At 36.9% G+C, this 18,146-nt stretch overlaps 2 protein-coding genes and 1 pseudogene across 2 annotated transcripts; all 3 read left to right on the top strand.

The window, feature by feature from the left end:
* Positions 1-6,528: 6,528 nt before the first annotated feature.
* Positions 6,529-7,289, top strand: LOC110012885 (ethylene-responsive transcription factor ERF023). Its single transcript, XM_088875897.1, has one exon. The coding sequence runs from the start codon at positions 6,617-6,619 to the stop codon at positions 7,163-7,165; it is 549 nt and encodes a 182-aa protein (XP_088732023.1). The 5' UTR covers positions 6,529-6,616; the 3' UTR covers positions 7,166-7,289.
* Positions 7,290-7,415: 126 nt separating this feature from the next.
* Positions 7,416-12,011, top strand: LOC105173074 (exportin-2 pseudogene; annotated as a pseudogene).
* Positions 12,012-16,355: 4,344 nt separating this feature from the next.
* Positions 16,356-18,073, top strand: LOC105173073 (uncharacterized protein At4g00950). Its single transcript, XM_011094722.3, has 2 exons — positions 16,356-17,092; positions 17,752-18,073. The coding sequence occupies exons 1-2, from the start codon at positions 16,460-16,462 to the stop codon at positions 17,845-17,847; spliced, it is 729 nt and encodes a 242-aa protein (XP_011093024.1). The 5' UTR covers positions 16,356-16,459; the 3' UTR covers positions 17,848-18,073.
* Positions 18,074-18,146: the final 73 nt, after the last annotated feature.

Below are 18,146 nucleotides of genomic sequence, written 5' to 3'. Positions count from 1 at the left end.
TTTGAAGGAAGGATGAGTATGAGGCAAAAGTGAATGACGAGAAGAAGGAGCCCCCATAGAACCACCACGAGGCTTCTTCAAGCAACTACCAGTAGCAGGTCCTAGAGAGGACGAAGTAGGTCGCTTGACTTTCGACTCACTAGAAGCAATGGTCTCCTTTAAAGATCTGGGAGTGGGGGTTCCCCCAGCACGACCCCGCAATACATGATCAAGCATAAGCTTGCTAAACATGATATTTTCTATTAGGAAATCTAAAGAAGAAAGTTATATCCAAGGATATACAAGAAAAAAAACATAACAGCAAAATGATAACAAAGAGATACCCAATAAATATCCCAAGGGTTCTGTTCTAGGGGTTAGGCCAAAATGCCCCAACAACATTTCATCAATAAGAGACCTACAGTCATAAGGGCTCTCATTCAACATGGTCAACAAGGAGGATAAAGCAACTGTTCTCACCTCCACATGCACAGGAGACAGGGTTTCCTGAAACCATTGATCAGGGAAGGTCCAAACATAGAAGGGGAAGACATAAAAATAGTTATTTTTCCAGTGCTTTGGGGGATCTAGAGTCGGCATGAAGGATACCCTCTTGTGAGGTAGAAAATAGAAGAAACCCATCTCAGCCCTCTTGAGTCAGTAACACTTAGCAAAGATATGGGTCGTCATAGGGGACCCATGAAACCGAAATTCATAAAAGGACTAGCCAAGACTCTAAAAGAATTGAGAACCAACTAGTCCAAAGGAACTTGAAAGAGACGAGCCACTTTGGAATAAAAAAGAGGGATGAAAAACATAAACCTAAATGCAGTTGGGCAGGGAAAAAACACAAGCAACTTAGAGGAGGATGAGACGGACGACTAGTTGGGGGAGTATAAATAATAAAGGAAGACGGAATATGGAACTCTTGAAGCAACTGATCTGTGGAAGATGTTTTCAGAGCAGAGGAGCCCCAGTCTATCAATGACTGAGGCACCCTTTCCTCGTCGTCCTCCTCCTCCTCCTCCTTGGGGGACCTCTTCTCTCCTCCCTAGGAAAAGACCCAAAGACCCTTTCTTCCCCAAGAGAAGACCCAAGCCCCTTCTCTTCCTCAGGAGAAGACCCTTCTCCCTCATTCCCCCAGCCCCCTCTTCCTCGGATTCCTCATCTATTAACCACTGACAATAGCCTTAGCCTGCCGCAAACTCCTCCTCCGTCCACTGGTAAATCGAGGCAAACCAAGGCTAGCCCTTCTTGAGGTGGCTTCGGAGGGATCGTCGCTTGGAATGATTTTCTTGATGAAAGGGACTGATTCGTTGGAAGAAGACATGAAAAAAAGACAAGTTTGTAAGATTATGAAGAAAGATAGAAGATACTTACTGAATATGGAGATGGAAAACCTTTGTTCTTCAAAAAAATAATTTGTGGAGGGAAGATGAAGGGCGAAGGTGGGTTACACCCTGGTTGAGATCGTGGGTGAGGGGAGTTAAATCCACGTTTTGCCTATAATTGCCTTTGGTTGAACGGTTACCAGGCACCGGGGTTGGGGCGGTTACCAAAATACCATCCCCCATGCAACAAATAATTATGGCAATCATATCAAATAACAAAAAGTGAAGATCCACTTTCCTAAGTTACAAGAAGTTGCTGAGACGAGCATGCATCAAAAAATTCAAACGGGGATCCCCTTTCTGGTGTAATAAGGGCTCCTACTCTAAGAAGTTAGGAGGCGCCCTTCCTCCTTAGAGTGGGGTTGGGGGGGACTGAATGATGTGTATAGTCTAAAAAGACTTTGCCCAAAAGGGAGTTTATAGAATCCAAGACCTCTTGAGCATAGTCCACCAGCCTAAGGAAATGGTAGCGCACTAGAATCACCATAGACCTGACCCAAGAAAGAGGTCTGGTAACACACTTTTCGAACCACAGGCACACATTCAGGGTCTAACTAAGACAGTGTAGGAAAAGGGAAACACTTTCAAGACCTAGGATTCCTAAATCTGGAGGGACTCCCCGCAGAATAAGAGTTTTCACATGCAAAGAATCCTCCCCTAGGAAAAAGCATGTTGTTGTGAGGTGATCAGTTGGAGATGAGATCGAATTAGGCCTTATCAACACTTATTTTGAACCCTTTCTCCGAGAATAAGGGTGGTGTGCAGAGTCCCAACAAAAGGAAATGCCCCTCTTTATATATACAGGTTCAGTCCCTCAATGATGACACTTTCTACAATCTGGAAAATTACTCCCTATCTTTTCTCTATCATTCCAATTGCACTCTGATCACGATCTATTCCACGAATTTATTTATCATATCTCAATTCTTCATTATACTTCATTTCTTCAATTATTTACTCCTCAATCTGAAACTAACTTAGGCATCAAAGTATTAACGTGTTGTTTTATAGGTCTTATTTTTCAAGTTCTTTTATTAGACTGGCCCAAGTCCACCGCCCAAATCCAAACTTGTTGGATCCGTGCTAAAATCGCTCGCATCAAATATATTCAGAGCATTTTGTCTGAAAATTGTGATTTCTCAAATATTTTATGAAATATTTTTCTTAAAAAGAAATAATAATCTCCTAAACCCCTCTAATCTCTCGAGTATACATTTACTTGAATAGAAAAAATTCTTTTTTTTTATTTTTTTTAATTTATTGTTTCCTTCTTGAAAGGGAAAGGCAGGGCTCAATCATTGGGACCCACTGAACAAAATGGTCAAGGGCAGGCGGCCCATACCATAAAAATCGGTAAATAATTAATCAACAGAATGGGTCTTACAGAAGACACGTAGCTCCTGATGGAAGCATCATCAATAAATATCAAGTACGATAAGATGTGAAGATTAATTGGGATAAAGTAAAGTGTCCGGAGGAAACAGGTTTTTCAGACAACAGAGGCCCAAGATCGATGATCCCCACACTCTGCTGCATTCCTATCATTGAATCTAGCAATGAGCTTGTCTCCTCTCCTTTCTAACACATCCAATTGGGCCCCTATTTAAATCCTCACGTGCTCCTTTTCCTTTTTTTTTTTTTTTATCTATTTTTTCTCCTGAATCCATAAATGTGGGAGGGAAAATCTAAAATTTTGGTCATTTAGATTCTATTTACTTTTGATTTCAATAATTATAAAAATTTTAGTTAATTTTGTAAGACTTAAGTTACTTGCTGAAATCATATTTTTAATTTGAGAAACTTAATTCTCACGAGTTTGTAAGGACTTAAATAGAGTTATTTTTAATTTTATTATTTTTCTTCTATTTTTAAAAGTTACAGTTATAATTCCTCTGAAAAAAATCATATGCCTCTCACATGCCATAATTTCCTCCAACACACCCCAACTTTAATGGTTGAATGAGTATCGCGTGGCAGCTTTTTGAAATATTTAATGGCAAGACGAAAAGTGAGAAAAGTCATAAATTATTGTCTTTAAAGTGAGAATTTCATGATTATTGAGACAAAAAGTGAACAAGGATTAAGTTATGGGATAAAAATAATTTTTTTCTGCGAGATGCAAACTCATCTTTTCCCTCCAAAACGTACACTTAACGGCCATGTAAGTCTCATGTAGTAGGTGTTTTCGTCAATTATTTAATGTTTCGACTAAAAAGTGAGACAAGATGTAAAAAATATTATCATTAAAGTAAGATTTTTATAATCATTGAAAACAAAAATGAATTAGACCTAAATTATGGTACAAAACTAAGATTTTTCCTTGAATCATGTCAAATTTGTTATGGCTATCCTAATTACTTTTAATAGTTATGAAATATTGTTTTATCAAAGCACCTTGAACTATTACTCTTAATTTATCTTAGTCGCACCAATACATTGAGCACGTAATATCACATACTCCCTACCCAGATTCCTATAATCCCATAATTATACTAGGTATATTGAGTTCAGTTTTTACTAAATTAAACATTATATGTAGGTGGATAACTTATGATGTGTAATAAAATTCAGTAGTACCATACGAGTCAATGGTTCTTTCCAAAACTTTTAATATCATCAGAGGGTTAACTTTCAAAGTAAAGACTAACAAAGGGTTAACTTTCAAATATTTAGAAAGATTAGCTACATGCATATTTAATCAGTCAGGTTTCGTTACCGCAACCTTCCCTACTAGCGCCATTTTAGGATGACGTGTTTTAAGATGTATAGAATGTGGTTGAGATGGAGGTTAAGGTGGATGGCATTGAGTTTGTTGGTATTAGACTTATTTTTTAGTATTGCCTCGTCAGTATGGTGGCATAATTTGGGCTAGTTAGCATGCCATGCTTTAAGCTGTGAATTGCAGTTGGGCCAGCAAAACATGGGCTTGCTAATTAAACTTGAGTATACAAATAGGCTGAATTTGTCTTTTGTGCTGAATAAATAATTGAAGTAGACGTAACCTACTAAATCTCAATCATCAATTTGTTGTATTAATAGTAAACAGCACGTGGTGTTTTAGACATGCAAGTTGGGAAATGTAGTGTAGTGTGGATCCGGACAAGATCTGGTGAAGCTAGAATTTGCACCACAGAGACATGGGAAGTGCAAATGCTAAATATTGCATATGTCCTTAATGGCAATTGGCACCATCATCAATCCCACTAGCTACCTACAAACAAAGATTTGGCCGCTTCTTTATGTGGTCCGAATTGGAGCTTAAAGGATTGATGCATCCCAATCGTTGGATGAATCCCATTGTCGTTAATTAGCTTCTATTTTTTGAGGATTTTTTTCTGGAAGAAGGGAAACTTGTTCATTCAATCTTTTTTTCTAACAATAAATGAATTGCAATAACTCTGATGGGCTGTAACATCTGACCCTAGTCTAAAACTCGAAATTTGGACTGTAGAAGATGTTGCCACGTGGACCATACCAATTTTTTTATAAATACCTCTGTTTACATACGCTTTTAGTACATTATATTTATTTCAATTTCGATCATATTTAAACTATTATGACCGTAGTTGTGGGAAAGAATTATTCCTTTTTTCATATTAATAGAATATTAAAATAGGTAGAGAGAGGTAGAATTTGGTGAGAGAAAGGAAAGAAGAATATATATATATATATATATGTATAGAGAGAGAGAGAGAGAGGAGAGAAGTAAATATTGGAAATATTGGGGGGGTAGAATTTGAGCATAAGAAACAATAGTTAAAAGTTTAAAGACAAAAGATAATGATGATGGACCAAAATAAGAAAAGAGAGGGCAGAAAACAACAAAAGAGAAGAGGTGAGAGAGAGAGAGAGAGAGGTGAGAGTCACTTAGATCTCGTGCTGCTTTGCACATGTGAATGTGATCCTAACCTGTTGCAAGTGCAAGGGACCATCCCCTTTTCAACCATTTATGTTGGCTGTCAGGTCTGTTTCAGGGTTAGCTTCGTTCTTTCACACCCCCTCCCCTCCACGCGCCTCCCCTACTTTATCCTATCATATTATCATCATCATCTCATGCGCATCAATATGTAAAGGATAATTATACTCTTCTTTTTATAAAATTCAAATATAATTATATATATATATATTATAGTTTAAGAAATTCTATCTAATATTTTAAAATTTTATTTTTGTCTAACAAATAAATTCATTCATTAGTCAAAATTTACTAAATTTGTTGATATGAACATCTTTGATCTTTGATCTTTCGATTTCATCTTTGGATATTCTCTGTATTTTTTTTATAATATTTTTCTCTTTCTGTGTTCTCTCATTAGCATGCTAAGTTAGTTCATTTATTTTCGGTTAAAGATTCGGTGAATGCTTGATTTCAATATATTGTGAGATCTAACTTGTACTTCCTACTTTCATTCATATGGGTATTTGTGTTGTTCTCTGTACTTTTATCATAAATAATCTGATTTATGAATGATAGGTACCGTTATGCATTATAAACAATATTTGCCTAGCTAAATTGAACTTGTAAATTCGTAATTATTTGTTTAGTTCAATAACTATTGATAACACAACATAGTTTATCATATTGTAGTGGTTGATTATGTTGTTGGGAATGCACAATTTAGCTTAAATAAACCCTCCTAAGAATTTATTAGTCAGAATTGGGCCTTTCAAGTTCTTAATGTTGTTGGTAAATTAAATTTTGAGGACGCTCACATGATTTTACTGATTAGAGATAAGAAAATGTGAGGTCGTTAGGTCGTACCAATGATAATAACCAATTTATCTATTATGAATGATTGTCATCTTTGCATCTATAATTAACCGTGAAATTGAGCATGATCATATTTTCTTCTATCTTTATTTTTATTTGAAGGAATTAATTTAAAATAAATTCAATTCTATTCACTAGTTTCGAAAATTTTAGTAAAAAAATATTTTGAACAGATTAGACCCTCATTGATATTTATGAGTTTGTCTGGTTTTGGGCGCACTCTCTATGGCTTTTTTCCTATATGAAAATTTGGTCGGAGCACCCAACGGAAACAACAAAGGAAAGTAGAAACAGTAAGTGTGTAATCACGTGCTGCGGCTGCGAATGGCGGTGTTATGTGGTAGAAATGATTGGGGGTAAGGGCACATTTGCAAATTCAACTTCCTATTGGTCCAACACAAACATAACTATATATATAGAGAGAGAGAGACAGAGCAGGGACACATCTCTAAATTAATAACATTTAAGGAGGAGCATGCCCAGAAGTTGCTTTGCAATGGAGCAACCTCCACCATGCAGCAACCACCACCACCATACTTCCACCACCAAAGGAGGCACGCGCCACCCCGTGTACCGCGGCGTGCGAAAGCGACGCTGGGGAAAATGGGTGTCCGAAATCCGAGAACCCAAGAAGAAGACTCGAATATGGCTGGGATCATTCCCCGCACCCGAAATGGCAGCCAGAGCCTACGACGTCGCTGCTTATTGCTTGAAAGGCCACAGAGCTCAGCTCAATTTCCCAGACGAAATCGAGCAGTTCCCGCGTCCCTCCACCAGCACTGCAAGGGATATACAGGAAGCCGCGGCGTTGGCAGCGAAGATGGCAGCGGGGAAGAGCGGGGCGGCGGAGGAGGGAGGGGAGGGGGATGACTTTTGGGCGGAGATTGAGCTGCCGGAGCTGATGGGTCATCATAATGATCATTACTTATCTGAGGTATGGTATTGGAGTTGTACTTCTGATCACTGTGGGGTGTTCTCTGGTGATGCCACGTCGTTCCTGGACACTGCAAACCAAATTCTTTAATTATATATACACTCTCCTATATATATTTGTTAAATATTTACAAGAACGTACAATAAGGTTTTTGTAGTAGCTTGTAATTAATTATTTATGATTATTATTATTATTACGTTGTTTTCCTTTGTTATTACTTAGTGTACTTGTTGATAATTGATTTCAAGAAAAGGAAACAAAAAAAGAATATTATTGTGAGGATGGCAATGTTAATTTGTTATGTCTATGTTTTGGAGTTGTCATTCGAAATTTTTTATTCAAATTAGATTCGATCGTATAAAATTAATTACGACGTTCTTTCTGTGAACTATACACTAATAGACGATAAATATATTGCATTGTTATGAAAATATGAGATTCGCAGTCATAAGGCCCATGAACTAGAATGGGCTGAGTGGTAGAACAAATCAAAGTCAAAGCCCAGTCTTAAGGCCCACAAACTATAGTTTTAAATTCTAATTTTATCATTTTCTTTTCAAATTTCTTTCTTTCTCCAAGTTCATTTCTCATTTCCCTCCTTCACTGTTTCCTTCCTATTCAATTCTCTTCCCAATCTCTCTCTCTCTCTCTCTCTCTCTCTCTCTATATATATATATATATATATATATATATATATATCTTCCTTTTCTTCCTAGAGCCCTAACCCGCACACCCTGATTGTTAAAACAACATGGAGTGGAACCCAGACACCCTACACTTCCTCTCACAATGTTTCCTCAATACACTTTCTCCCGACCATGATCCTCGCCGACGTGCCGAAGCTGCGTTGTCCGAAGCCGCCGATCGTCCTATTTACGCTCTTGCTGTTCTTCGTCTTATCGCGGGCCCCTCTGTTCATAACCAGATCCGCCAATCTGCTACTATTAACTTCAAAGACCACCTCAAAGCCCATTGGGCCACCAAGCCTAACGATCCCGTTTAGGTTATTGTACCTGACCCCGAAAAGGAACAGATTGAATCCTTAATCCTCACTTTGATGGTTAATTCCTCCCCCAAAATTCAAGCGCAGCTCACTGAAGCTTTGAATCTTATATGGAAGCATGATTTCCCAAAAGCCTGGCCCACTTTGTTGCCTGAATTAGTTGCGACTTGGGTAAATTGAGTCGGGCCAATAATTATGTTTCCGTTAATGGTGTCTTGACAGCCATTAATTCGTTGTTTAAGAGATTCAGGTACCAGTTTTAGACGAATGAGTTATTGCTCGATTTGAAGTATTGCCTTGATAACTTTGCAAAGCCATTGGAAGTCTTTAAACGGACTGCGGGGTTCATAGACCAGGCTGTGGGTTCTGGAACTGTGGATGTTAAGGTTCTCAAGAGTTATATAGAATCGCAGAGGTTGTGCTGTAGGATCTTTTATTCGCTAAATATTATGGAATTGCCGGAGTTCTTTGAAGATCATATGGATGAATGGATGATTGAGTTCAATAAATATTTGGCTGTAAAATATTCTGCTCCGGAAGATAGTGGAAATGATGGGCTTGCTTTGGTCGATGAGTTGGAGCTGCTGTTTGTGAGAATATTAGCCGATATATGGAGAAAGAGGAGGAGACGTTTCAGAAATATTTGGGTGGTTTTGTTGAGCGGTGTGGGGACTTTTGGTGGTAGTGTCGAATTCATCAAATCGGGAGAGGCTGACCGTGACTGCTATTAAGTTTCTGACCACAGTAAGTACAAGTGTTCGTCATACATTGTTTGCGAGGGATAATATTTTGCAAAAAATATGCCAGAGTATAGTAATTCCTAATGTGATGTCAAGGGATGAGGATGAGGAGCTTTTTGAGATTTATTATGTGGAGTTCATAAGGAGAGATATGGAAGGCAGTGACCTTGATACTAGGAGGAGGATTGCTTGTGAACTCCTGAAAGGAATTGCTATGAATTATAAGGAGAAGGTCACTGAGAAAGTTTCTGCTCAGATACAGAGTCTTTTGACCTCATTTGGCGGGAATCCAGTGATGAATTGGAAGCATAAGGACTATGCTATCTATCTGGTTGTCGCCCTTGCAATGAAGAAAGCTGGTGGAAGTTCTGTTTCGACTGATCTTGTTGACGTGGAGAGCTTTTTTGGGTCTGTGATTGTGCCCAAGCTGCAAAACCAGACTTGGATGGATTTCCAATGTGAAAGCTGGCGCATTGAAGTTCTTCCCCATGTTTCGGAATTAGATCTCCAAACCTACTGCAATGGCATTGCTTCCTGATGCGGTTCACTTCCTTGGCTCAGAGTCTAATGTGGTGCATTCCTATGCTGCCAGCTGCATTGAGAAGCTTCTGCTGGTTAAAGATGAAGGGGGAAGGGCAAGATACACCGCTGCTGATGTCAGTCCGTTCCTGCTTGCTTTGGTGACCAGTCTTTTTACTGCATTGCAGAAGCCAGAATCCGAGGAGAATCAGTATGTGATGAAGTGTATCATGTGGGTTCTTGGAGTTGCTAATGTTTCTCACGAGGTTGCTATACCGTGCATCAATGGTCTGGCAGCTGTTCTGAATAGTGTCTATGAAAACCCAAAAAATCCTGTCTTTAACCACTATATGTCTGAAGCAGTAGCTCTTCTAATTAAACGGGCTTTTGAGCAGGATCAGTCACTCATTTCAAGCTTTGAAACAAGCCTTCTGCCCAGCCTCCAGATGATCTTATCCAGAGATGTTAGCGAGTTCTTCCCTTATGCATTCCAGCTTCTGGCTCAGCTTGTTGACTTGAATGGATCTCCTATACCTGGAAATTATATGGAGACTTTTGCTATTCTTCCTCTGCCTGAATCCTGGAAAAAGTCAGGAAATGTACCGGCTCTTGTTCGAATGCTCCAGGCCTTCCTCCGAAAAAAGTACCACATGAGCTAAATCAGCAGGGAAGATTGTCTAGTGTACTTGGAATTTTCAATACACTAGTTTCATCTCCTAGTACTATGAGCAAGGATTTTATGTGCTGAACACTCTGATTGAGAACCTCGGATATGATGTCATCTCATCCTACATTAGCCACATTTGGGTTGCTTTATTTAAGCGACTGTAATACAACAGAACAGTGAAATATATCAAGTCTCTCGTTGTATTTATGTCACTGTTTTTGGTGAAGCATGGTCCTGAAAAACTTGCAACGACGATGAATGCTGTTCAGCCTGATGTTTTCTGCACAATCTTGGAGCAATTTTGGGTACTGAATGTCAGGCTGATCACGGGTTCGACGGAACTCAAATTAACTTCAGTTGCTACAACTAGACTTATATGTGAATCATTGTCACCATCAGATTCAAAGCTTTGGGGTAAAATACTTGACAGCGTTGTTACAATTGTTTCATGTCCAGAGAACAGAGTGGAAGAGGATCATGAAGTTCCTGATTTTGGTGCAACTGTTGGTTATATGCCACATTCGTCCATCTATACAATGCTGGGAGGAAAGAAGAGAACCCCGTGCGGGATATCAGCGATCCAAAGCAATTTTCGGTTGCATCTTTGGCAAACCTTTTTGCCCGCTCACCTGGAATATACTCGCAAATCATTAATGAAAATCTTGGATCAGCAAATCAAGCTGCATTATTTCAACTTTGCAGCTCCTATAATGTAACAATTGTTTGAGCCAGTCGCTGTCTTGTAGTAGGAAATACTTGACTGATGTACTGCTTTCCATGTATCACTTTAAAATTGGGTGAATAGCAATTTACTCCCCTGTGATATTAAAAATGAGCACATTACATCCTATGAAAAAAATAGAGCAATTTACCTCCTTCTACTTTTTAAAATGAAACAATTTACCTCCTTATATATGGAGGTAAACTGCTTCATTTTAAAAATCATAGGAAGGTAAATTATTATATTTTTAAAAAATATAGGGAGGTAAATCGCTATTTGTTTTTTATAAGGGGGTAATTTGCTCATTTGCTATATCACAAGGAGTTTGCTTGTATTTTTCCCCCTTTGAAATTTGTGCATGAATATTGACATGTCAACAGTATGCTGTTGGTTTTAATGCATTGACAGTTGACTCGTTCTTAAACATGGGCCAAAGTGGGAGCCTGGGGGGAACATGAGTCTATTAATAATGTGGATCGTTTTGATGCTTTGAATATTCTCTTTCTCATCTGTGAGCTGAACCATTTAAGCTGCTCCTTGAGATCGGTTTGTCATCTTTATTGATTATTTACTGATTGATGAAGATGGTGAATGTCTTTGTTTTTCCTAATTTGTGTTTCATCTTATAGGCTCCGCGTAAACAAAATTAGTGTAAACATGCACAGTTTTGACAAAATAGTTTCTGGATGCATTTACATATTAGTGTATTGTAATAAACAGAGTTGGAACTCATGGTTGCCAAATTATCTAGTTTCTCCTGTTTCATGGTGCCTTAAGAATTGGCAGATAGCTTCTGGTGTAGATTTGGTTGCATGGCAATTGAAATGTTGGGAGCAGAATGGGGTCTGGTCATCGTTTACGGGGGGTTCTGCTCAATTTCAGTGTCTCCCCAAAAGAATGGAGAACTCTTGCATCTGATCAAATGGTTATGAAGAGAGTTTCAGGTGTTATTGGAGGGCTCAAGTTGTAGACTTGGATTTTTGTGGTGGGGTTGTAGTTGTTGTAGGTGTATAGGAAGGAGTAGGGAGGGATACAGAGTTTTGTTGGCATGACTAAGATCCACTTAAATTGGCAATGATTCTCCATTCTCAACTAATGGTAAAGGACTAATATTGGGTTGCCGGAGAAGGCAACCTTAAATCAACTGTAATTTGAAGTTGTGGGAAAAATGCAAACGACAGATCAAAAATACCAAAGAGTGTGTATATATGAAGTGGTTTCTTGTTTTTGTTTGCCCATTTATGTACTTGGATTTCTGGTTTGAATAAAAAATCTTAATTAGTTTATCCTTTTTTCAGGAGAAAGGTGAAGAACTTTGTTGTTGGGCAGGTAAGGCAGAGGTAGTGATGGGTCCAAATCATTTCTGAAAAGGAATTGGATTGTACCATGATGATGATGATGATGAGAATCCAATGCAAGCAACAATTGTTTGCATTCTGACATTCTCTTTACCAGAATCACATCACTGCCTCTGTAACTTCACACCCCACTTTTGTTATGTGCAGATGATGATGACCTCACCTGTCTGCTGCTCTGGATTCTACAATTCTACAATACTACACCACCATAATAGTAGTACTGTATGTTTTTCTTCAAATACTATAAAAGATTATGAGCTAATTTTGTTGTCATTATTTTCACCTAAAACTATTAACTCTCACCAAATGTATAATATAATATACTTTTTTATGAGTAGGGGGTAGGACTAATTACATTTCATTTTTGTCTATGCCCATTCATTCCTTCAATTTTAATTAAACTCAAGTAATTGGCCCACAATCAAACCTATGTGACACCAATTTTAGTGATGTCCCCATTACTTTTTTAACATTATAATAACCATGCGATTGAAACTTCTTATTCAAATTAAATTTGAATGAATGAAATTAATTATAAAACAAGTGTGATATATTTATTATATGAATGATAATTTTCTTTTAAATTGTACATCAATCACACTGCGTAAGGATATTACATTTATTATATAATTAATTCAAATTCGTACAAATCTGATTTGAATTAGAAATTTTCCATTCAAAATGGAGGGATAACACAAATTGGGCATCTTGTCCAAATCATAATTTCAGTTTCGATCTTCATTTATAAATTAATTAGTATCGTCGCATGCTGTTCCCGTAAACATAAAAAATAATTTTGGTTTGAGATGATAAGAAAAAATTTTTACAAAAGCATAAATTATAATAAATGTGACTAAGTAAGTCGAGATAGAATTTTGGAGTGACGGGTAGCTAAAAAAAAGAAAATATAATTATAAAATTATTAAAAAATATTGAAATTATTAATTTGACCAAATTTTGTTAAAGGAAAAAAATGAAATAAAAAATAAATTTGAGTATTCAAAAATTAGTATGATAAAAGGTTTTCTTTATAATAGTATTGATATTTACATCTTGTGTGTAAATTTTATGTATAAATTATTTGATAAATAGAATATATATATATATATATATATATATTAATTTACAATAAAAATCATACAGGGCGCAGAGTTTAGAAAGTAAAGAGTGAAGTCTAATAATGGTTAGTGATCTTGTGTTGATAAATGTAGAGAAGAGCAATAACATGATGATGATATCCAATCCTTATCCAACTGCTTTTCCCGGATTCGCTTTTCCTTTTCATTAAAAATCACATGTTATTTTCTATTTTATTCCATATACATACCACACACATGTATATATATTTTTATATAACCGTGCGTGGTATGTATATTGAAGAGTAGAAAATAAAGTAAACTTTGTAATAAAAAAAGGATAATTACATTTACATCTCTAATCTATGGGCTATTTTAGAAGTGCTTACGGTACGGTACGGTTTCGATTTTTTTAAATCTATTTTCAAATCGAATTGTCTTTGGCAGTTTTATAAAACAATTTTTTAAACTGTCATTTTTAAGACCAAAATCAAATGTACGATTTTGTGTGGTTTCGGGCAGTTTGACGGTTTTAATACTTATAACAAAAATAAAATGTTAAGACTAACAAAAATCAATAAATAAAACAAGTGTTTGTATGTAACAAGAAAAAAAAACCAACATTATGCAGTATAAACCATCAACACTCTTCACAACTTTAAGTAGATAAAAATATAAGTGTTAGGATAGATGACCAAAAAGTCAATTAGATTGGCCTGGATGTATTCTATTCTGACGATTAATTGATATTATGTAATATTATTTTAAGTGAATAAAAATTGAGTATTCGCTTATTTGGCATTTACTTTGTTGTGCTCATTCGTTATGTTTTGTATTTGCTTGAATATCACAATAAAGCCCACACACTAATTAGCAACTGCGTAATTGGGCCGCACATTGGATGGTGGTCATGAAACCAACTGCCAAAAGGTTGGGTATGAAACATTCCAAATCGAGGATCTCGAGATTAGGCATCGAGAGTACTATGGAAACTTGCACTAAGAGTCGCATTCAATTAGTGAGTATCGTGTTTCATCAGTGACAGACGCGGAGCGTCTATATGATCTTGAGTTGATTGATTAGGTGTCGAATCAACTGAATTGACTCACGGGGATTGTCATATGGAAGCCTTGGAGTCTTGGTCAGTATGACTCAAATCCCCAGTTCCGATAGTACGGGAGTAGTCCTCAAACTTGCATATGATGACTGTATCTTGGATCTGCGAGAGGTTATTGTGTTACAGAAATAATGATCATAAGCCTTGTCTAATGCAGTCGGAGTATGCAGTAAGGACGGTGAGTTCCAAGAAGAGAATCCGTCCCATGTCAGTATGTGACAGGGGTATCTCTTATGTACTTGGAGGTGCGTTCACGCTTTGTGAATCTGTGGCCACAGTCGTTGATCGAATAAAAAAAAGAGGTCCCTGTGTCGAGAAACTTGGTGCAACGCTATTTTAGGTATCAAGCATAAACATCTGGTTCAGGATGAAAACCGACACCTAATTTCATGCCCTAAACTAAGGCCGGGGACGGTGGATGGAAAGACCATACCCATATGGATTCGGGAGCCTAAATGTTCACATGGACATTCACATAGTCTCTAGTGCTATGGACTGTTGCTAGATAATCACCCACAGTGACGGGCTTTCTTGATTAAGAGTTAATAAAAAATTATTAATTAAATTAAATTATATTGATAATAGTGTTATACACTAGCCCAAGTCTAGCTGAAAGATGAACATAAAGAGTCAACACAAATCATGGGAAAGGAACAAAGAATTAATTTGAAATTAATTGTGCAAGTAATTAAATTACTTATAAATGAGAGTTCCATTGGATGGAAGGCCAAATGATAAATTAATGGAATTAATTTATAGTGGGCTTGTCTTTATTATTTAATAAGTTGGACCTTATTAATTAATAAAGACAATGAAGACTTATGTATTTAATTGGATAAAAAATATATTGGGCTCAATTGGATGAATTTTTATTAAAATTAAATTTAAATAAAAATTCATTGGGCTTGTATTTCTAAGTATAAAAATAGGCCAACCCACCCCTTTTGAGCCCAATGGAAAATTCGATGGAAGAAAATAAATGGCTAGCAAATTGTAATTTTCGAAAGTGTAATTTTGGCCATCTTCTTGAGTTGGAATTAAGAAGACATACCATATACATAAATGAAATGTATATAGACACATTCATATACATCTATACAAGGTATATATGTATATATACATATTATATTGTGTATAATTTTATCAAGGAAAGATTATTATTACAACAAAATAAAATTTCTTCCTCCTCTCGGCAGCCCCCTCTCTCTTGCTCTTGGAGCAATTTTTTTATCTCTTGTTCTCTTCTAGCAAAGAGACCATTGAGATCCAAATTTCGTTGTGGTACGGACAAGTTAGAAGATTCCTGCTTTAGAGCCTCAAGTGAACAACGTTTCAATCAAACGTTAGAAAAACGAAGGTGTCGTATTTCTACTTTCTTTATTTTTTGATTTATGTAATTTTTGCCTCAAACCCGTGTATGTTTATTTTGTTTCTTTATACATCAAACGCCCGAAAACTCCAAAGGTATACCCTTTGAATTCGTTATTTTACGTTTTAGTTTTATTATTACGCTTGAATTTTGAGATCATATAATTCGAATATGATATTCTTCTAAAAAATTAATTATTTTATCAAATTATTATATATAATATTTAAAAAATTAATTATATATTTAGCGGAGCGGTGTGATTTTTGACGATTTTTTAAGTTCTAAATTAAAACCAAACCAATAGTAGCGGTGAGATTTTACACTAAATTTAGAATTGCGGTTTGAAAAATAAATAATGAAAAGTAGTTTAATTCGGTTTGATCTGGCGTTTTTGGGGTTTTTAATTTTTTTTTATTACCACTAGTCTATTTACACAAATAATCCCTATTTTGTGTATAATTACAGAAATTATTCTAAACAGCAAAAAAATAGGGGTAGTTTGTATAATAATGCTAAAATTTTTATGGTGTGTGTAACTTTTCAAAAGAGTAAAGAATGATTTTGTATAAATAATATTGTTATTTTAGCAGGTATATGTGTAATCGTATAAATAATAAAATAATTTGTGTAAACAAACTATAAATCAAAGCTTATAAACGTAATTATCCACCAAAAAAGAAAAAATTGGTAACAGGGGTTGGTCCCCGTTCCTCTCCTCACTCCTCTATTAATCCTCTTCATCATCATAACATAAAAGGTTCCATCCACACTCACTCAGTCTCTCTCTCTCTCCCCCACACACCCACACGCAAACATGGCAGAAGAGGATGAAACAGATCCATGTTTCTCCACACTCAGCTTTCCGTTTTTACCCCTACCAGCACCCACCATGGCCATGCATTCACCTGACCATCCATCAGGAACTTCAACTCCCCCACTCCAGACCTTAGCTTCCGTCCCCTTCAAATGGGAGGAACAGCCCGGCAAACCCCGACCCTGCACCGACATCATTCCCTTTCCCCAACCCGCGGCCAAGCCCTTGGAGCTTCCACCCTGTAGGGTGGAGCCTGCCCACAAAATGCCCTCCCCCACCACTGTTCTTGATGGCCCTTATAATGTCGCCCGCCCTAAGTTTTCTTCCTTCAGATTCTTTCGGGAGGCCCACGACTCCTTCGACAGCCACAGCAGCGATAGTCCTGAGAGTGCTGTGGATGTGCTGCTTGGAAAGAGGAGTAGTGGAGGGCGGAGAATTTCAAGACCAGTAGGGTTCTTCCGTAGGACTTTGAGGTTCAAGAGTGGTGGTAAAAAGGAGGTTGATGATGGGGATTGTTTTTCAACTACTGGCTGTGAGAGTTATGAGAGCTCCAGCAGGGCCAAAATGGAGGGGAAGATGAGAAGAAGTGGAAGCTTTTCCAGTTCTTCCCAACCGACGTCTACTCATATCTGGGTAACTAAATTTCTTTTCTTCTTGTTAATCTATTTTAACTTTTGTCTCTAGAAAAATGCTGTTTTTCACCAATCAATCCTTCGTTATATTTTCAAAAATGCTTAGTTTATCAGTTTGATCAGATTATTGGTTTAATGAGATCATGATTAATTCTTGATTATATTAAGATAACCCAAAGAGCTTGACTCCAAATGTTTCACATACACATTTTTGTTTTACTCCCACGTCTTGTCTTTTCAGTGCTCTAAAAAATTTGATTAAAGACCACCTAATATTGGGTAATGGGTACACACCGCCCTTAATTGCAATCATATTTATTTGTCATGCTTATGAGTTCTAGTAATATATAGTAAGATTAAATAATATACAAATTGTGGGGGGGCCTCCATCGACTTTAATGACCTAACCCTCCCGTTCAGCAAAAGATGCCAAAAATGATAAAAATAGAGTAGTTGGAATTCTGTACACAGCTTTTATTTTATGTGTTGTTTCGTCAATGTGCATGAAAAAGAAAGGGAGTGGGGCAGCCTGCTGATCAAAGTGAAGACTGTAAAACATGTCCATTTTGACGTTTGTTTGCCTTTGCCCTTCATTTTAGGCTTTTATTTTAACACAGTTGACTACTGAAAAACTGATCATTTTTGTCTGCTTAATGTCAGAGTGCTATATGTGAGAGTTTAAATCAAGTGATGGCATGGAAGAGTAGTAGAAAATCGAAGAAAGAAAGGATCCGTTTGAAGGAGTCCGGCATATAGACATGCAAGAAGGAAAATCTTGATTGGAGGAACGAATGTAATATTATCAGTTTGCCTGCATAGAAGATCATCGTCAATGGTTTACAAGAAACGCTTCATTACTTTGCATGTATAATTATCACCTTTCACTTTCTTTCTTCGTAGCTAATGTAACTCTCTCTTGTACTTGACAATTACCCGTTTCCGCAGCCTCTCATTAATATTTACTACACCCACTTTCCCACAATCATCAATAATTCTAGCTGTAACATATATATCTTTCGCGTTGAACTGGGAGTTTTTGTTTACCCATCCAAGAA

This window comes from Sesamum indicum, linkage group LG11, assembly GCF_026168435.1.
Source record: "Sesamum indicum cultivar Baizhima isolate 11 linkage group LG11, ASM2616843v1, whole genome shotgun sequence".
NCBI lineage: Eukaryota > Viridiplantae > Streptophyta > Magnoliopsida > Lamiales > Pedaliaceae > Sesamum > Sesamum indicum.
The sequence above is the reverse complement of the archived record's forward strand: the minus strand, read 5'-3'. Positions and strand labels throughout refer to the sequence as shown.